The sequence below is a fragment of the Rhinolophus ferrumequinum genome, chromosome 17 (assembly GCF_004115265.2).
Source record: "Rhinolophus ferrumequinum isolate MPI-CBG mRhiFer1 chromosome 17, mRhiFer1_v1.p, whole genome shotgun sequence".
NCBI lineage: Eukaryota > Metazoa > Chordata > Mammalia > Chiroptera > Rhinolophidae > Rhinolophus > Rhinolophus ferrumequinum.
In genome coordinates this window covers 15,041,832-15,063,914 of record NC_046300.1, presented here as the reverse complement: position 1 = coordinate 15,063,914, position 22,083 = coordinate 15,041,832, and the positions used below count along the sequence as shown (strand labels likewise).

The 22,083-nt window shown below is 36.4% G+C and overlaps 1 protein-coding gene across 20 annotated transcripts in view; it reads right to left on the bottom strand.

Annotated features, from left to right (window-relative positions):
• Nucleotides 1–22,083, bottom strand: part of LRRFIP2 (LRR binding FLII interacting protein 2) — a 101,143-nt gene that overhangs the window by 52,264 nt on the left and 26,796 nt on the right. For 8 of the 20 annotated variants that reach the window (XM_033132388.1, XM_033132383.1, XM_033132385.1 and 5 more), the window contains exons 3-9: nt 13,869–13,955; nt 12,595–12,645; nt 7,859–7,915; nt 7,725–7,769; nt 5,079–5,147; nt 2,691–2,732; nt 1,194–1,259 (exon numbers count right to left, since the gene is read on the bottom strand). In XM_033132388.1, coding sequence (XP_032988279.1) covers nt 1,194–1,259; nt 2,691–2,732; nt 5,079–5,147; nt 7,725–7,769; nt 7,859–7,915; nt 12,595–12,645; nt 13,869–13,955 — 417 coding nt within the window. The remainder of the gene's footprint in view (nt 1–1,193; nt 1,260–2,690; nt 2,733–5,078; nt 5,148–7,724; nt 7,770–7,858; nt 7,916–12,594; nt 12,646–13,868; nt 13,956–22,083) is intronic. The other 12 variants (XM_033132398.1, XM_033132396.1, XM_033132399.1 and 9 more) reach the window with 4 other exon arrangements.

Genomic DNA, 22,083 nt, shown 5'->3' with positions numbered 1-22,083 from the left:
AAGCCCCATTATTTGTCAAAATACGCTGATCAAATTAAATTACCAAAGAGAGAGAAAGTGAGAACACACTAAATATGGTTTGGTCTAAAACATCTATGGCAGTTCGTTTTCAATACACTCACAAAACAATACTTTTATATATTGTGATTACTTGGGCGGAGGGAAGGGAGGGGATTCTCTTCCTAACGTCTCCAGCCGTCTTTTTGATTCAAGGCTAAGGAAATATAAGCAATCCCTGACTGAAAGACTCCTTCCCCACTGCTGACACTGTAGCAGGGACACCCTACTCCTAGCCCACCCCTGCCACTCCTGACCCTGCCTTTCTGCACAACTCCCTCAGTGAGGCACCATGGCTCACCTCTCCCCAGAGCTACCAAGAGTAGACCCTCCAGGGCTTCCCACTAACGTCTTCTTATATTCTCTCCTCCCTTCTCCTCTACTAGCCAAAGTCTCCTAACCCTCTTTTTACCCCAGCAATGGTCAGAGACCTACCATGAGAACCCTGAATTAGCAGGGAGCTCGGGACTGCACTTCTTCCGCCAGTATGGTGGTAGACTAACAGGAAAGAGGTGTCCCTGGTACCCCAAATGAGCATTCTGCATTTCCCCCCCTAGAAATATTGTTTAGCAAGGTGGCTAGATTGAAAAGCACTAGGTATTAATTCCGCAGTTTAATTACATTATAAGTTAAAGAGTTTTCTGCAAGACAGCACGGGAACGCTGCCACTGCATACCTTAATGTTTCTACCAGATAATTCATTCCAAGTTCCCAAAATTTGACCTATTAACAAACCATCAGAATGAAAACTATTTGTGAGCTTGGGTACTACCTATAATACCACAACTACATCGACTTTAATTTCTAAAATAAAGATAATTATCTCACTAAACCTATTCTTGAGGTACGTATATACAAAAGGACAGTTCATAAATGAAAATACATTGTTAATGAGCTTCTTGTGACACTTTCCTAACTCTAGCCCCTGGGTGAGCGTATATTAATATTGAATCTTATAAATGAAAACAAAATTATTGTAAAATAGGTTCTGATAAATCATGTTTCGGTATACTACCAAATTTCAATAATGCCTTAGGAGCACACCAAAGCAGTTATAATTCTTAAGTTCCCTAAAAGCAATCAGTGAATTTGACAGCAGCACAAGATACTGTGCTATGAGATACAACAAAACTAACCAGTGGGTCTTTATGAGAACCAGATGATCTCTTCTTCATTCCATAAGAGTGACTATAAGAATGATTCTGGAAGTAAATATTTGAAGTTAATTTGAAGATTAATGATTGTATAGTGAAGTGTAAGAATAATTTAATAAAATTATACACAAAAGATCCACGAGACACAGAGCAGTCTACATGCAACCTATCCCATCTGTCAGTAAATGATTCATTGCACTTCACCAGCTAAGATATGATGCCTCTACACATCTGTATTTCCCCTTGCCTACTCCTGTGCCATCTAGCTCAGTGTGTAGCCAGCTAAAAAGAAAAAAAAAAACTTAATCAGAACTCAGCTCAGCAGGACATTTGTGGGGAACTTCACCCCACACCTCATTTGAGTCCCTTTATCTTCTTTATAAAGGTATGGGTGGACAAGAAAATCCACCTCCTTCTACAGTCTTCCTTATCTAAAGGCCAAAAAGCAACCCTTTGGGTCAACAAAAGCAAGGATGAGATAACAAAGAACAGGATATTGCACTGCCCCAGACAGCATGCCCTGCTCAGGAGGAAAAGAGCAAAGACGGTAAAGTGCCCCGTGTAGCAGCAGCATATTAGACAATAACCTTACATGTGTGTCCTTTGAAGATCGCACTGTCTCCATACATAACTTCTCCCAGGAGTACAGAGCCAAGTGTGAATGATGGCATAAAGGGGAGAAAACTACTAAACTGACCAACTGGTAGACAAGAAATCCAATCTAGGTATGTACTGCTCCTCTGAAATAAGGAGGTGCAGCTACAAGTGTCCTACCTATGGAGTCAGCTTGGGGCGGATCTACTGACATATGCGTACGCACAGCTAGATCCCAAATCAAGATTATAAACTCATTTTTCCTTTTCCTGAATGTGCATATCTTTACTTTCATATATTACCCTGAACATTGTAAGAGGCATCTACATAGTATAGAAGCGCAGGCAACTGTTGACATAATATAAACCTAAGAAAAACATGCTATAGCGTAACTTCCTTGACAAAAATGACATACCATAAAAAACAAACCAAACCAAGCAAAAATGAGTGGACACTGCTGGCTGTTTCATCTGTCACTGCTGGCTGTTTTCTGTTTAGAAACTTCACACCTGCTAGCCTGTGATACCTAACATGAAACACAGTTGATGCTACTATAGTTCAGCATGTATCAAAAAACCTGCTAGAAACATGCATTCCAGGGCAATGTGTCAGCGGGGTGGTTCATCATTTCAAGAAAAGATATTACTACCAATCTTAGTCCTGAATATGGAAGCAAATAATTTATATCTGATGCTAAAACTCTGAAAGAAATAATTATTCAAATGTTAATTATGGCACAACTGCAAACCAACAGTTTTTAATTTGTTAGTCATGTTTTCCCCCAAACATCATAACCAACCTATGAAAGTTAGTCATAACCTATGAGTAGTAGCATCAGTTGTTTATAAAGTAAAACTACATTTAACACAGCCATGCACTACGTACTAATGATGAAAGTCTTGACGATCTGTCCTTGAGAGGATCATACTGGATTTCAGAAAAAGATGATGGTTGTATTTCCAAAATCAGAAATATAGAGGGAAAAAGTAACATTTGCAAAGTTATTAAAAATCTAGCACTATTTTAAAAGCCTAAAATTATTAAACACAAAAAGGCTATTATTCTATGTGAATTAAAGAATATTCTCCCCCCCACTCTTCCTTAGTATACTCATTGCTAAACTATATGTAAAACTGCATGTTCTCTTTCAAATACAGAATTAATAATCAGTGATGGTGAAATGATTCAGTCTCAGTAAACTAGTACAAAATACCCTAAGGGAGTCTTTAAATGCAGGAATTAATAAGAAGTCAAAGATGTTTCACTTTTTATTATTGTGACTGCTACCATCATTTCCCATCATTTGAACATGGCAAAGGCAAGGCATAAACAGGCAATGAGGTAAGAGCGCATAACTAGTCAAGCTTACAAGAAACAAGTGCAGCATCAAAATGGGAGGAATTCCCTTGGATTTGCTCGTGGACACACACCTGAAAACCTTTCCTCCTCAAGAACCTTCCCTATTGAAAGAGCTGAACAAAACTAGGAAGTTGTTCAGAGCACAGTGCAGAATGCACAGTATACATAAGTGTGTCATGAAATATAAATCAAAGAAAAATATATAAAATTTATGATAAAACCAGAAAATCACATTTCATGTAGGGTCTTCAAGAAAATAAGATAATAAGATAATACATGGACCACTACATTTCAAATCCAAAAAAGTGAATTAAACAGTAACTACTTAGACTTGTGGTTTCCAAACTTCGTTTTTTAAGCATTCTAGCTTATATTTTGAAAGGAATCCTACCCAGAAGACCAATATATAAAACAAATAAAAGCAATGAATAAGTTCCTCAGGTAGTTTGATAAATATATCTTTTGAAACTCTTACACCCAGTTAGGATTTTAGGGAACACTATTCAAAACCTTATCTAAGGTAATGGTTTCTTAAGTGCAGGTTGCATTGCAACTCATTAATAGTTCATGAAATTAATTTATAATTTCAACCAGCATTAAAAACAAAAAATGAAATAGAAAAGAAAATATGAGAGTGTATCAGGCACAGTAAGAGTAAATATTATTTCATGAAACTTCGTTTCAATAATGTATTTTATATACTTAGAAAACATAAACAACAGGCACATATCTCCACGTGTATACTGGATCACAGTGTAAAATGTATTTCTTGGTGTAGAGGCTGCAATTTTTAAAAGCTTAAAATACACTAGAAGACCAAATTATATAATCTACTTCTAATAAAATATTAAAATAAGAGTTCAAGCAGAACAAAGGCCTTCTGTTAATGCCCAATGAAATGACCATTTACAAAAGATATTGAAGAAACCCCCAATATATATTTCGATAGTACAAGCCTAACTGGTACAATTTTACCACTGGTATCAAGTCCGTGAAAATGATATTGTAATAAATACCAAAAAGTACTGGAGCGAAATATCTGCATTTGCATGCTTTTCTTATATTATCCTGAAACTAACAGAAAGGGCAAGCAACAGAGTGTTACTACATGTGTAAAAAGATAAACCTTGTTTATACAAAACTTTCTAAAATGTCTAAAGATATGTATGCATTTGGTAAATGATGTGCAATGGTAAATGTCACTGTACGATGAGTGACATTTTCCTGAAAATAAAGTTCCTTCTCTAAAGAAATTTCATTCACTTCTTTTATCAGTTAACAAAATTATCTTTTTTGTTTTTTAAAAAATACCACAACCAAAACATGTACTACTCAGGCCCCACATTCTAGCATATAAACTATTCCATCCTTCCAACCAGACAAGTTCATTGAGGAGAACAGTCATATCTTATCCTCTCTGTAGCACCAGTGGCGTATTACAAAGCCATAGGATTTAACAAGCTGAACTGAAATGAACCTATTCCAATTTTCCCTTTCCAAAATATAATGCGGAGTTAAGGTGGTTTAAAAAGATTACTGATCTACCTGGTAGGGAAATCCATAACTTGGATAACCCCAACTGCTACTAGAATAATTAGATAAACAAAAAGAACTCCCCCCAATAAGTGACAGTTGGTATTTATGTTGTTTAAAAACATAATAATTCATCAAAGGAGGGAGAATCGAAAATATGAAGAGCTCCAGCTAAAACATTATTTTTTTAACTCTCAGAGAAATTTGCCTGAAGGTTTTCATTTGGAAATAAAATCAAAAGTACAGCAAACAGGTTGTAAAAACAAAGTTCGGTAAGTGTCCATTTCTATTAGAATGTATCCATTACTTAAGCCCCCAGGACTCTGAGAGTCAACAATGAATGCATAATACTAACACTGCACATTTTTCTGGACTACACACCATGATGTCTTTCCTTTTGGGTGTACTGGCTCTGCTCCAATGTGTCCCAGTTATGTCCTTCGATGGGTTCTTCAACAGAATTAAACAGTGCAGCAGTAAATGACAAAACAAATTGCAAGTATATTAAAACTGAATTCACTAAAATTACACATAGGTCTTTAATATAAAAACAGGAACTCGTATATACTACAGTAAAAATCTCCACCAGTGAGAAATAGCAATGCATCCACTGATTCAAGATCACCTCATTTTCTAATTTCGGGTGTCTATCTTATAGTCTTCTTGTATTTCAGCAAATAAAGCAGTGACCAAGCATTTGTAAGATTTTTTTATGTAGATTGTTTTTTAAAACAACAAATTGTTTCAATAAATTTAAGGCTTTGATTTAATCCTCCCTCCCCCAAACTTACTATTCAGTCTTAAACTATTTTTGCTCTTTTTATTTTTATGCAGAATGTCTAAAGCATTGATACCATTTCCAGCCCAAACAGCTTCTAGCAGGCTACCTTGCAAGAAGGTAGTACCTGAAAATTAACTGGACAAAAGGAAAAATCAAAGTCCCAAGAATGCAGCATAAAACCATAAATACATCTGCTTCACATCCAGGTACTGCTAATATTCATACATCAAATACGAGTTCCAAAAGTATTAGACTTAAGTGCACGGCTCATAAGTAAAAATAAAACTTTAAAAGATAAACTGGCAGAGAAATACCAAAAGCCCAAATTACACAGCAAGCCCCAATAAAATCTGGGTCAGTGTTTTAGGCCACCGCATTTACTTTTACAGAAAACAAAAGATGTCTACGTATTCAGTTTAATGTAGATGATAAAGTCATTTTTAAAAGCAAAGAATCTGATGAAAACTTAGAACTCCCAATATTATCTAGTTAAACGAAAAACTAATCTCAATTATATTTCTTTTAAACAATGTCATTAGTGAACTTTCAGACTTATTTCCAGGAAAGTCTAAATATTTAAAATGTGCTGGATGTACACTCCCATACAAAAAAGTACTAGAGTATCCTCTAGAGTATAAAGTTTTTATTAATATTTAAATTTACACACTGATTTTTTTTAAATATTGGGAGCTTTACTCTTTTTCCCATAGTAACAAATTTTCATAATTATCACAATGAAATAAAATACTGTGAGAGTTCTACTCATATCTTAAATGTATTTAATGATATAATTGCCATAAAAAGAAAATCAATTCATTGCTTTATAGACACTCTGTAACAATTCTTTACTAGTTTACTTACAAAATTTCCTTTTTGTTTGTTTGCAGATTTGTTTTAAAGATTCTTGAATTAGGTAGAAGGCAGATGGTGTTACCATAGGTTAAACTGATATACTATAATCAAGTTCCCCTCAGGCCACATACAAATTTACAAATAACCGGCTTATGATGATAACTGTGTGAAACTTCATACTATGAACATTATAAAGGGAAGCAAAGGAAAAAGCCATATATTTTTAAAAGGGAGGGGGAGAGGGGATTATTTTCAAAGCCCTCAAAGACACTCAACTTCTAAAGCTTTTGTTGACTAACTCCCTGTATGATTCTTTTCAAAGTATTTAAAGAGAAAAATATGTATCTCCAGAGAGAAGCATGACAAATCTACTGTCTTAAAGTTTTTCTCCAGTAAAACCATTCTGAAGCTGCTGATTAGGTTTCGGTAAAGGCTTCTCAATATTCTTATAAATCTAAACTTAAATATTTATAATTCAAAAACTAGTTTATTAACTTACTCTAAAAAGACAGATTACATTTACCAATAAGAAATATAACCAGAGTAAAGAACTATTTAAGAATACAAACACATCAATAACTAGTATACCAGAACATACTCAATTCATCATAGTGCATTTTAATACATTATACAAAACAGAAAGAAAACTAGACTTGTGGAGAAATTAACACATATAGACCTTACCATGAAAGATCATTTTACCGATGAAAAATCTGGATGTGAGTATATAGACAATATTATTATCAACGTGCAAATTAAAAGCACTGCTTTAAAGTTTAAAGTACAATTCTTCAAGCAGAGAGACATTAGTGTCTTGACACAATATGCAAACCTTTAATGAGCAACTTCTCATTCATCTTGATTTACAACAATGTATGCGACAAATCTGAGACATACCTAGAAAACGTAATCAAAGTGTTGAAGCATGATTATGCCTATAAGTATGAAAAGCAGGGAATTTTTCAAATCAGTAGCTCAATTTTTCCATGTGATAAAACTATAATTAGTCACCCAAGCCTCAAAATATTTTCCATTTGTTATTTTAAAAAATATGAAAGGAAAAAAATCTGAAAGAACCATGCTGATGTTAGTCTATAAAATCAAGCTTATTATTTTGCGATCATTTTCCAAAATCAAAAGTCCTAGAAAAAGAATACATTCACGTATGATAATAGATGAAAATATTCATGATTTTAGAATTGATTTACTTATAGCAATAATTTGAGAGAAAGCATCACTTTTCAATGAGAGGACTTTGCCAATATTTTCTATTTTTTAAAAAAAGGCAAAGGAATATATGAACACTGTCAGATTGCTTAGGCAATGGTGCTGCAGAAAGCTCAGACATACATATAAGCTTTGCTATTGTGGTGTGAACAACTTAAAATACTAACCCTGTGACTGCCAAGACTTCTCATGGACAATGCATCCTCAACTCCCTGATAAAAATAAAAACAAAAATTTGTGAGTGACTACTTTAAGTTAATGAGGAAAAGTATGAGAGGCAAGTTGATAGGTTATTACAAACCAGGTAAAGACGATGATGACTGGACCGGTGGGAATACTTAGCCCTATCCGAATCTTCCTGGGAAAGAAGAAAGTACATGGAGAGTTAATCACTGAACAGAGGATTGGCTATCAGAACTGAAGAACAGTCAGTTAAGAGCACGGCCACACCTTCCTCACAGCAAGCAGGTGTGAACAACTCAGTTTCAAAGGCTGTGTTTGGGGCAGCCACATGCTTCAGTTGAAAAGAAAAGTAGAAATAATCTTGGCAATGTTTTTTATTTTAACAAGTATATGCATGTCTGACCATTTGTAGAATGCAATCTATATATGACAGAGAGCTCTGTATACCACGATAAAAATAAGCAATAAGTATACTTAACAGAAATTGAGTTCGGCACTCAAAGTAGATTTTTATCTTTTTGTGTGTGTGTGTGTGTGTGTGTGTGTGTGTGTGTGTGTGTGACTGTTAGTTTATGCAAGGCAAGAAGAAATGTTTATCACAGATGTGTTAAGGAGACAGTGTATTGCTTTAAAAAGATTTGGGTTATAATTTTCTGCTCATTGTAAAGAATTTCTTTTTTTCTTTCACTACATTATCTGGAAAAGAACAATTAAATGAAATAGCCTGACTGTGTGTTGTTGATATGAAAAAAACTACTGATAATTAGAAGAAATTGGATAAATATTTTAAAGTTGGTAATCTCAAGAGTTATGCCTTATGAAGGCTGCAAACAAAACTGACCACAACCTAACAGTTGACTAAATCAAATGCAATTCTAAACTTTTCTACGTTTAGCTATTAGCACTAGAGCATTGAGTCCTAAGTCATGTGAAATCGAATGACTAGTCTCTAGAATCTAATCAACTGAAACAGTAAGAAACTTCGGATCTTTCAGAATCTCAAAGTCCAAAGTGTTAAAGTGATTTGCACTGACTAAGAATCTACACACAATTGGTCCAACTGGGGTCACAACTGATGACAATAATGAATCAATACCTCAAACACCCCATGGCCACACAGTATGATCATTACACAGGTGGAACAAATAGATGTGGCTATGCCTGATGATTCATTTCAACTGAAACACCACATTTAATGCCTTATTTGGTCATGACCTTTGAGTATAATTCCAAAAACTCCTGTTTGTCATCTGCTGTGTACATGGATGCATTTGATCAAATCTGCTCAGAAGTCTACTTATAAGTACCAGTATGAATCAATGAGTCAATAGCCAATAAGGTGTCTAATCATTAGGAATTCATCACTGGTTTACATTATTGTTATATAATAGACACATGCAATATGCAAGAAGCTAAGCAAATTTCTTCCCTTTCTTCGACTATGAGGTGATACCACAAAAGTTTTGGGGGCATGTGCATTAACCTAGCACAGTAGGAACAGTTTCTTATGTGGTAAGCAGTTCTAGGCTAGTTAGCTCGGTTAGTTGAAAGCGACTTGTGCTACAAAGGCAGGTTAATTCTACATGCCCCCTCCCAGTATTATTTGGGGTACTTGAGTGACGTACATGATTTAATGCTCAATCTACCTTTTAGTATATCCTTTCTTTTCATTCCACCTACCACACAAGGCACGTCTTAAAAACCTACCTCTCAAGAGCACATCACATTAAAGATGCAGCAAAGACAAATGAATTCATATTTCTTTTCATTATGCCTATTATAACATGGACACAGACTAAACTCTTGAAATGCTAGAAGTACAACTGAGGAGCTGAATTTTTAATTTGAATCCATTTAAATCTAAATCAATGTACCCACATATGGCTAATGGACGACCGTACAAACAGTAAGGCAAGCTCAAAGCAACTTCTTATTACACCAAAAAGACTCAAAACACATATTTTACTAAGAGTCTGCCACACAGCAGCACTCTTATCTAAAAAGGTAGGCATTTAGGTAGTTTTTAATTACTCCCCCTACCTTGAATACTTTTGCATAGAGCTAAATATGAGGGAAATAGAAGGAAATCTTGTATAAAAGGAAAGACCCTTGCAGCAACTCTAGAATCATTTTTAAGAGCCAGAAGGGTCCTTAGAGATCCTTTAGTCTGATCCCTTCATTGCACCGTAAATAAAATTGCAGCACAAAAAGATTAAGTAAAACTCTACAAAATTATAAAGCTGAGACCAGCATTCAGATCTTTTGACTCACCAGACAAGTAAGCCATAGAGATTCCATCCTACACTAGCTAAATCTACACTGAATACATAGAAAGAATATGAATAAAAGAGCAAGGTATTCTCGTTTTCTCAGGGATTTCTCCTTATCTGGAAGAACAAAGAGCTTCATTTCCCAAGTATTTCTGGAGTAGTATCTAAATTGCCAATTGGCTTTTCTTGAATTAACAGTACCAGGGTCCAACAGAAAAAAATTCAGCAAACTGTGTTTTTCAGGTGCCAGTTTCAAGGCAGGGTATCCCTCTCTTCCACAGTCAGGAAACAATACATGTTCATTGTCCTGGGAGAACTCATTAGTATAAAGGATCCAAGGCTAAACAAACAGGGCAATGCCTTAAAAGATGGATGTGTGTTTGTTAAAGGCTTTCTGAAAAATTATGCTTTGATAAATTTAAATTAATGGAAATGAAACATACTCTGTTTTTAAAAGTTCACTTGAAGTGAGAATAAAGTGGTTTTATTTTTTAAAAGCCCCATGAATACCTGGCCATCTTCTTTGTCAAATAATACTTCAGTGGAGGCTGGAGCCATTCCCTCGGTTTCAAATGAGGAAACTTCAGAAATTACATGTACTCTTTCGGGTCATCAACGTGCTATTGATTAAGATGTCCAGTTTACAAGCAGAATCGTTGGCTAAACTTAGACTATTTGTTTGAAGGCCCAGAAGACTGAGGCCCTTTTCTTGTTGGTCCTTTCACCTTCCAATCCATGAGCAGAGGTGGTACTCTCTCATAGCTTCAAATTCTGGCTCTGCCAATGACTAAGTAAGTCTTTATCAACATGTCTATAAAATGGAGTTGGTGGTGCCCATTTTATAAGGTGAAATGAAAACACGTCAGGAGCATAGCACAGTGCTGGCATACAGAGCACTCAGTCAGCTTCATTCCTGACCTGGTACCCTTGCTTTCCCTAGTCACATCCCAACAGCCCATCCCCACACAAAAAAGTATTAAAATTAGGAGAAATTTTTAATATGGAGAAACTTCTAATAATTGGCAATCCTATTGTTTGTATATGCGTTATTTATTTTATTATAAATTTATGAATAATGTATATTTTATATTGTGACCATCACACGCCAACTTCTACCACAGGCTCACAGACAGAAAGCAGCCAGAGAAGCAAAAGTAAGATAAAAAAGTGAGATGAAATATCAGTTAGAAAGGAGTAAAAGCAAATGTCAAAAGGGGTTCGAAGTGATCATTAATCCCATCTGAAACTAAACCCCACCTTCTCTGCATGTCCAAGCCCTAGCTATCCGTCGAGACTTGGGTTAGTCACCACCTACATTTTAAGCCTCTAACCCAAGATGCTCCCTCTCCCATGAAAATCTATCACACTCGTTGCCTGAACCACACACATTTCACAGAGATGAAACTATGTTTATTTTCATGGCCTTTGAATACAGGAATCAAAGATTAGACTTTTAATATAGGCTTTTCTCTTTATTTACTGTGTCGGTCTGCTGTGAGATATTAAAATCTTTGGCAATTTAATTTTAGAACTATAATCCATAATTGAAAGAAGAAAACTAATATTTCACTGGAAAATTTGCAAGCAAAAGTGATTTCTTTTATTCATACAATACATTCTTAATGTATCATTAGTAATATTAATCCAGTTACATGCTGAAGACACTTCAAGTAAAACTAATTAGGCTAGCTTTAGTAACAAGAATAGACAAATTTCACTCCAAAGTAACAAACACAGACATAAGAAGTCCCTTAATTTTAGGTAACCAAATACATTTTTTCTCTCTTTTCTAAAATATCACAATGACAATATGGTAAAGTTTAAATTCTGTAGGTCAATACAGTCACAAACATTTTAATTCTGGTTTTACCTTAAGATGTTGCCATAGAAGGGATTTGCTTATGAAAGTTGCTTGTTTATTAGCAATTAGACAGTGGTTCTTACCCCTATACAGACTCTCATCCCCCAAACCTGTTCACATACCAAATTAAGAACCCCTACAATAGGAGACAGTTGGGGAACTTATCAACACTGAGAAAAAGTTCAAATGTAGGACTGATTCCCATTAACTAATATTCTTCACAATTTGCTCTTGTAGCTAACCAATTTGGGAGTGGTGGTAGAGGACTTAAAGAGCAACTGAGTGAAGTGAAAAAATAAGACTAATTTTCAGAGTTGCGTAGAATGACTCGGATCATCTCTCAATAAAGACCTGCTGACACAGTTTATTAAAAAGAGAGAGAGAGAGAAAGAAGTAGGGGAGAGGAAAGGAGGGAAGGAAAGAGGGAGGGACAAATTTAAGGGAGAGAAGAACAAACCCGTAGGAAGAAAACACATTCATTGACTCAATCCTTCTTGGTCAGGAGCATTCCTGAAATGAGTTTGAGGCTGTAGACTACAACAGAAATGGTTGGACTCCAAGTACACATTTGGTCCACTATAGACAGAAGAGACACTCTCTAACCTTTTCGGTTCAAACATGCCAAACACTCCTACTTTGCAAACTGTTAGTCAATGTTTTACTTCAAGATTGCATTATTTCAGCAACTGATCACAACATGCGGTACAGGCAATCCTGGCCTACCAGCCACTTGTGAATCTGTCCCCATTTCCGATCAAAGGAATGATGAGAATGCTACAAATGCAAAAGTTTCATAAACTGAACAGTTCCCAAATTACTGCATTCTTTGAAAAGTCTTAATCATATACATTTGCCTTGAAGAGCAATGATCGTTGATTCAAAGTAACTTACCCATTTCAAAATACAGAAAATTACCTAGCTAAATATGTTCAATAAGATATAGTACTTTAGAGGACCATAATAGAACTTATATTTAATAATTGTCTCCTTATAATTTACTATAATTTTAGGAGTATAAAAGACAATGCATTGCAACATTTTCATTCCAAACCAAGAATTGCATTCAATATTTGAAACTATACATGAAGTTAAAAAAAAAAAATTACCAACATATCAGCTGTTTCTGGTTCTGTTTTTGAGCTGTGACGATATGGAATCTACACACTTCTGTTTAATTCATTAGCAGAAGATCCACCGCCAATATCAAAATAAAGTGTGTAATCCTGCAGGTTTTTTCCCCTTTGTACTAATACACCATTAGAAATATTTTTTATGGGAATTTTCAGAGCCAGGTCAATGTCAGAAAGAAAGGTTTAAAAAAGAGTAGTTGTTTCATTTTCAAGCAGCCTAATTTCTATATACCTCTTTAAAATTTTTTTGTTTTTGCTCTTCTTTCTGATGAGAAAAGCATACTGAATTTTATGAACTACAGAAAAGCATAAGAAGAAAATAAAATCAATCATAATCCCACCATAAACAAACCAAAGTATTGAGAATAACCACTTCTTTTTAGTAGTTTTTGACCCTATACATGGGTACTAGGCTTTGTAACACAAAATTGGAATCCTACCAGTCTTTCAGTTTCTTTTCATTTCCTTACATGAATATTTTCTGCTATTATTAACTATGCTTAAAAACTGTAGGCTGAATGATTTCAGTGTTATACTATGTAGATATCACACTAATTGAAATTCTAGGGCAGTTAGGATTACATAAATAACTTTGTCATCTGTTTGTCAAGACTACGTTAGCTAATATAAGTAAAGCACTTATAACACTATAATTTAATGTACACAGAAAGAGCTATATGTGTTTGCTGTTATTATTTAAAACAAATATTGCGTTTGACTTGCTGACGTAGAATGATTAAAACACACATATCAGGTTCTACTATTCCCAATGTTTCAAATGGAACCAGATTTACTTCAGAAGTAAGCTAGCCAAGTATTGATTTTTTTGAGACTAGCATGAAGTTAGGGTTATTCCCCCCAAATTACCTCTTTTTGCTGTCGTTCCAGTTCTCTCATGCGTATATCTCTTGCTTCTGCCCGGGCAGCCCGTTTTGCTGCCAGCCTTGCCTCTGCCTGAAAAGTAATATGAAGATTCAGCTTTATTTAAAACAGCCACCACTGCCACCCCTACACTAGCTTGGAGGGTAAGGAGCAAATGGGATATTACCTTCCATTGCTGACAAGATATCACCTGTCAGCAGTTTAACTGATTTCTTTAGTCAACTACTATACACTCATTTCATTCTCTAGTCCCAGAGTCTCTCCTGAAATTTGGACCTTTACCTTTAACTGCTTGCCTTGACTTCACATTCAAACATTTCACACAATTCATTACATGTCTTTCCGAACTTACTTTTTCCAGAATTTCTTTCCCTATCAATTCAATCACACAAATTAGAAACTTCAGAACCAGCCTCTGTTTCATTTAGGACATTGCCAATATTCAGTCTCCAAGTGCTGTCAATTCTCTACTCCTGAGTTTCTCTCAAATGCATCTTGGCCTTTTTCATTTTCACTGTTTCTGCTTGTTTCAGGAACTCTTCATCTCTCTCTCGCTCTCTCTCTCTTTTAAAACGGAGATATAATTCATATACATCAAATTTGCCACTTAAAAATATACAATTCAGTGGGTTTTTAGTATATTCACACAATTGCACAACTATCACTACTATCTAATTTCAGGATATTCACATCACCCCAAAAAGAAACCCAACACCCGTTAGTAGTCACTCCTCATGCCCCCTCCTCCCAGCTCTTGGTAACCACTCATCTACTTCTGTCTCTATGCATTTGCCTGTTCTGAACATTTCACACAAATGGAATTATACAATAGGAACTCTTCCTCTCTTGCTTGAATACTACAACTGCCCCCAACTCCATCTACTTGCCTCCAGAATCTGCCTTACAATTCATCTTCCACATGGTTACAAGAATGCCAAGCTGCCTTTCAAAACACATTTCTGATCACAGCATTCTGCTCTGTAAAATTCCCCAGGGGCTCCCCATTACCTTGGTTAAAGCAAAAATTCTGTGGACTAGCACAAAGAGAATAGAGGAGAAAAGTGAAAACAGAAACAAGGTTTCTCCCAGTCAGATCTCCGCCTTATTTTCCAGTACTTGCCCCGCGCGTGCCAGTGGCTTCCAACTGCCGCCATTCCTGGACTCTACCGCGCTCTATGGAGCCTCCTTCAGGGACTGTGTGCTTGGCGGGAGGTCTTCTCCCGTCTCTCCTTCAGCCACAATACCACCCTCCATGAAGATTGCCCCCCCTTTCACACAGTAATACTCTACGCACGTGGCTCTACTGTGGCTTTATCACATTGCATTAGAGTCACATGCCCCTGTCACCCCACAACGTTTATGCTTCAATGTCTGCTAAATAGACAAGAGTTTCAGGTCGTGGGCCAAAGCACCAAGGAAATGCGACAAGGAAATAGCTTGATGTACCACATGAAACAAAAATCTTCTCTCTGGTTTCTCTCTTGCAGTGCTTTCCTCTGTTCTTGGCCACATCCTGCTCTGATTTTGATATCCTCCTCAGAAAACTACAGTAGTTGCTTCTTCTCATGTTGTTATATCTGTGCCCAAATCTCACACTAAGAAGTGACTCAGCCAATGTCTAAAAGGGTCTACTGCGTGTGAGCAATTATGCTAGATGCTGAAAATACAGAGTAAGATACGACAGCTCTTAAAGAAGTGCACAATCTAGTTGAGGGAGACAAACACAATGCTTACAGGGAAGGAAGCACGCTGCAGGGAGCAATTAGTTTTGCCTGGCAAGGTCACAGCAAACTTCGGAGGAGAGGAGACAGTTTAATAGTTAACACGTATTCACCCACCCCACTTTCGGCAATTCCCCACTCTGCTTAACTGGCCTTTTCGTAGCAAAAACCCTGCACAGTAACTGCAATCTACCAATGTCAACCTCTACACACTGACGTGAACAGAGCAACTAGTCTTCTCATATGAATTTTACACTGACCTCTATCTTTAAAAAACCTATGCCCTACCTTCTTTCAAAAAACAAAAACAAAAAAATCCCTCCTACCTTCTTTATCCCTCTGTGAGTGGGCACCACTTTCTTTCTAGAGTGCATTTTACAAAAAAGGACCACAAGGCTGTTAAACTTCAGCAGATAGCAAATACATTTTTAAATGGCAAAGTATCATTGTTCTGGGGAAATTTTTCAAACTTCTTTTTTACTTTAAGAAAGCCATAGCAATGTGTAGTAATTTTCATTTCCATGTCTATTAGCTTTGTACTTGTAGCCTCTCTTTGAGATTTATCAAAAATGCCTATTTCATCCTTGTAGTATCTGTGGCCAATTCTGCACAATCAATACTAAAATGGGACTTCCCTCACTAAACAGAAATCACAGATAATTGAAATCTATTCTCAAATAAAACTTCTTCCACAACCAAAGGGATGGGAACCTGCCCGCTGTGTAAAGAGCAAGAACATGGCCGTCAGTCACAAAAACACCCTTCCCTTTGTGTCTTAGCCCACTTATCCACATGCGGATGTTGCTTTCCTTGGAGATGGTCATGAAGGCCACTAAAACAAGCTTAAAGGAGATAAACAGGATTTAAAACTACTTCGTCTGGTTCTTAGGCTACCCTGCTACCAGAGGCCTGAGGAAACACTGCCAGGAGCAGCGAGGAGCTGATGTGATTCCAATCGAATAGACAAAACATGTGCTCTATACTTACACTCATGTAGTTTTAAACAAATTATAGCTACAAAAAGCATGCTGCTAGGTAGTAACACTTGCATTTTCCCCTCAGAATACAATCATCGCCGCTACGGATGGAACACCCACCTCACACATATGAAACGAATGGGACATAATATTAAAGGACCACAAAGATTTAACTAAGTTCAAAACAAAGCTGGTTAAAACATTAAACACAGAATTACCATTTGATCCAATAATCCCAACTCTGGGTACATACACAAAAGCACACACTCAGATAGGTATCTGTGGACCCATGTTCATAAGCAGCATTATTCACACTAGTCAAAAGGTGGAAACAATCCAAATGTCAATCAATGGCTGAACGGGTAAACAAAATGTGTTATGTATGTGGACAAAAAAGCAGTGCTGTAATACATCATGAATTCCTAACTGGGCAGGTCATGGTGGGTAGTCATGCTCCAGGCCTATAACTTCTTTAGTGAAAGGTTTTTAAGCAAACCCTATCCATTGTTCTTGTGCATGTAGGTAACACACCTTTGAAATGCCACAATATCCCTCAGAGGTGTGACCACTCTCAAGAGGGCACTTAATCTTGTTAACTAACCTGTAATCCAACCCTCATTTTGCTTTTTCCCACCTCCATGTAATCTTCCTTACTTCCCTCCTTAATTTCAAATGCATAAAAGAAACTGCAAAACTGTTATTCTCCAGAGCATTTGAGATCTTGCTCCCTGGCGTATGTCATCAATTTTGGCTCAAATAAACTCTTACAAAAATTCTCTACAGGTTTGGACGTTTTGTACATCAGCACATACATACAATGGGATATGGGATACTATTCAGCTTTACAAAAAAAGGAAATTTTGACACGTTACAACATGTAAGAACATGAAAGACATTAAGTGAAATAAGCCAGAGACACAAAAGGACCGATATTGTATGATTCTGCTTATATAGAGTATCTAAGAACAGTCAAATGCCATGGGAATAGAAAGTACAACAGTGGTTGCCAGGAGCTGGGGGGAGAAGGAAACGGGGAGTTACCATTAAATGGCTCGAGTTTCAGAATAAGATGATGATAAAGTTCTGGAGATGGATAGAGGTGATGGCTGCACAACAATACGAATGTACTTAATGTCACTGAACTGTGCACTTAAAGATGATTAAAATGGTAAATTTTGTTATGTGTATTTTACCACAAAAAAAAAGGTTAGTTAATTTAAAGTTAGCATAAGCCATGAAATCAGAAGTATTCAGGAGCCTAAATCATTTAAGTACCTGTAGGGTCTTTAGGCTGATATGACCCACACTCTTGAAGTTAATATGAAAATCCAGGAACCAGAAATTCAGGTTCAAAAATTACCTGTGAAGTCAAGTAGGCAAATCCAGAGGTTGGGGCAACAAGGAGATGGAAAGTGACTGCTAATTGTTACGGAGTTTCTTTTTGTGCAGACGAAATGTTCTGCAATTAAAAAGTGGCAATGGTTGCAAATCCTTGTAAATATACTAAACACCACTGAAATTGTATACTTTGAAATAGTGAATTTTATGGTATGTGAATTATATCCCAATTGAAAATAATTTTAATAGACGACACAGAGTACATAAAAAATATAATGCCTAACATAAACTAATAGTAAAATATGTGAGATTTCAATATATAAAATTCAGTATGTAAAACAAGAAAAGGAATTCTATGATCTAGTAAGTTTGGAAAATGTCAGGTTAAACTTTTGTTTAAACCAGTCTTTAGTAATGTATATTATGAATCTCCAAAAAAAAGATAAAATAAAAAAGCATTTCTCAGACTTAACCTGACCATACTACTAAATAAACCCTAAGTAATTCTTCAAGGATGATGCTCCATGGCACAAATTTGGGAAACAATGATTAAACATATGGCAGTACATCAGGATCCAGTTCAAGCTGGTAATTCTGTTAAGGGGGAACCTTACCTCTGATCTTAATATTTATCAAATTAAATAATGTTATCAGAATGAATAATCTTTCACAATGAAAACTCAACCTTTCAAAAGAACGGGGACGATGAGACCTCGCACTAATATAATTACTATCATCTGAGCGCTTACGTAGCAAAGCTAGGTGCTTATTTTCCTCTAATCCACAAAGTAACCCCTTGAGGTATAGAAAGGTTCAGTAACTTGCCCAACATCCCCTGGTGAGCAAGCACTGGAGCTGAGATCCACATCCTAAGAATCTGACTCAATTCAACACTCCTAATCATGTTGCCACAACGTATCTTTAAACCCCAAGTATCAGAACATATCCTTAGGCAAATAGTAAAAGTTTACTTTGGACGAATTAGCCTAAGATTTTCAACTTAGCATAGATTCTCTCTTCTCTTTTCTGTGAAACTGTACCCTTCATTCTTGTTATTTCCTTGACCAAGACTTTACCCCAAATGCAGACACTCCTTTACTGTACACAGCCTTTCCTTCCATCTTTTAACTCCATATTTTCAACTATTAGCCAAGGAGAATGACTCAAAGCTAGCACCTCAAGCTCTAACCAAACCAAAACCTACTTTTCTGTCTAGTGGGTCTCTTGTTACAAACTTAGAATGAATAAAAGCAACCTCATCTTCCCCCAGCGAATAGGCTTTGCTTCCCTATTTTCCAGTCTCCAGAAATGAAACCCTTGTCACACTTGTTTAAAACCCAAGGTCTCAAGGCCTCCTACTTCCTCACCAAATCTTCCGTTACAGTATCTCTTGAATCCAACATTTAATTTCCATTCCCACAGACTCCCCCTCTCTGGAGCAGGCTCTTACAACTTTCACCTAGAATTCTTTGTTACCTATTTCTAACCTCACTTTCTTCATTTCAACTCTCCTCCCATCCTTTCTATTCCAGACTGTTGAATTAATCTGTCTGAAACATCAAGGAACAAGCGAGAGGAAACATCCTAAATATGATTAGTCATGATATGTTTCATGATGCCCACTACACAAAAGTATCCTTATACTTTCTGAATTTTAAATTTGGATTTTGTTACTGCTTTGGTTAAATAAACACAGGAGAACGGGCTAAAATAAATTTGCTGTAGCTCCCAGTGGCATTTCAAATCAGAAACTCAACTGAGGCCAATCTTATTATAAATCTTCCATCTGTCTAGTGGGTCTACAAGTAAGGCAGGATCTGTCCAATGCACAGGGCATGCTGACTATTTCCTTGGAATATTACCCACAAGTCAAATTTCATTTGGAACTACGGTTTCGGGGGAAAACAAAGGTTATGTTTATTTTTTTTTAAGTTTGAATGCATCAGTCAAAGATTCAAAGGCAAGAGAATTATGTTATATATACGTCCCTCCTGATACATCCATACACACACGTGCTCCATACTCTGATGTAAGCTCCATCCTCCGCAGGGACTTTGCCCAACTATCTGACCTCTCTTCTGTCTTCACTCTCTCCCTCTATTGGTTTGTTCTTCTCATCATAAGTAGGTTCAAAGTCTCTCCCATCTTTTAAAAACAAACAGACAAATCCTTCCTGGTTCAATTCTGCCCTGTCTTCTCTTTATAGCCAACTTTTCTCACATTTCCCTTCTCACTTCCCACTATATTCCAATGACGACAGCCTGGCTTCTGCCCAAATCGCTTTATTGAAATTGCTCATGCAAAAAAAAAAAGAAAGAAAGAAAGAAAAGAAGGAAGGCAGGAAAGAAGGAAGAAAAGAAAGAAAACGAAATTGCTCATGCAAAAGTCACTAATAACCTCTAACTACCAAGCCCAATAACTTTTTCTATTCTTATCTCACTTGTCCTTTCTGGATTTCCAACATCACTAACCACTCCCGAATCTTCCTGGTTTTTCTCTTGACTCTCTGTGCTCTCTCCCTCAGAATCATTCGTGGGCTTGTTTTTCTCTACTAGCTCCTTATTATTTTAATATAACCAAAGCTTCCAGGCTTGATCTCACTCTTTTCATTCTATGCTCCCTCCCTAGGTGATACTGACAGTCTGCAAATCTTCATGTCCAATCCAGATTTTTCTCCCACAGTCCTAATCCAACTGGCTATTAAACACTGAGGCAGTCCCACTGGAACCTCAGACTCAATATACCACAAATTGAAGTTATCTTTCCCATAAACTTCCTCTTTCTCTTTTTACTTCCCATCATCTGCTGTCCCATTACCCAAAAACCGAAATAAAGTATCATATGGCTCCTCCCTAGTCTTACATGATTTCCACATTCAGTCACTAAAATCTCAACTACCTGGCTCGCATCAAGATCGGCCCTTTACAATTTCTTCTATCCAAATTTTCCTCTCCATTCCCACTCTCACTGCCTTAATTCACGCTCTCATCATCTCACTCCAAGATGACTACAGCAACTTCCTAACTAGTTTTTTGCCACCCACCAGTCACATGGTGGCGAAAACAATTATAGTATAATTCAAATCTGAAAGCGTTTTACCCTTCGATGGCTCACCACAACTTCCAAAACCTAATTTAAACTGCACAGCACACAAATCCCTTCATGACTGGCCCCTACTTTCTCTCCAGCATCATCTCCTCCCTTTCCCCAACCTCTCTCTGGTCATACTGCACTATTATTCTGGCAGTTTCCCACAAGGTTCTAGATGGTTCACACACCTGTGCCTATAGAGCTCTTAGGAAGTAACACACAAAAACTCATAAAACAATAGAGACATTAGAACTTTTAGAACATGGACAGGAAGCCTATCTTATTATTTTATGACAGTGGTTCCCTGTTGGTGGGGGAAAGCTGGCCCTGTAGACACTAAACATGGTTTATGTCTTCCTTCTCCCTCCTGCCTATCTTTTTAAAAGGAAATATCTGAGACAATTATCACAAAATGTTGACACCAATTAATGTTAGGTGGTGGACTTATGGATACCTATATTATTATCAAAACCTTTCAGCATTTAGTATTTTTCAAAAGAAAAATAGTACATGAAAATGCATACTCAAATGCCTTTTAAAAAAGGAAAACCTCTAGTTTTAAAACTTTTATCCTACTGTGATCATGTGACAGTTTTAAAGGGAGGCAAATTTAATTTTCGTAATTTGACAGAAATGTGCTTAACTGAGCCAAGTCTGGAATTTCCAGCCTGCATGTATATCCATAATATAAAACCCATGCAACTAGCATCAGTAAGAGACATAGGGTATAATCTGAACCTTCACAGAGTATGCTTTAATTTCAATAAATTTGAAATAGAAAATTCTAGAAAGTGAAATAGTCAAGGAAAATGACTAATTCAGGTTGCTAAGATTCAGAGTTTCAGAGTTGACTGTGTTTAATTTTGTTTATTCTTCCATGACACTCATGCTAAAAGAACCCTGAAAGACAAATTAAGAGACATAATATTTGTGTTGCTATGGTTTCCAAATTAACAAATAAAAATCATTACTCGATTTCCTAGCAACTTCCCTTTAGTAGAAAACCTTAGGTACATACCATTTTTCTTAGACCTTACAATGTAATTATGTTTAACCACCTTTTATGAAGCTTAA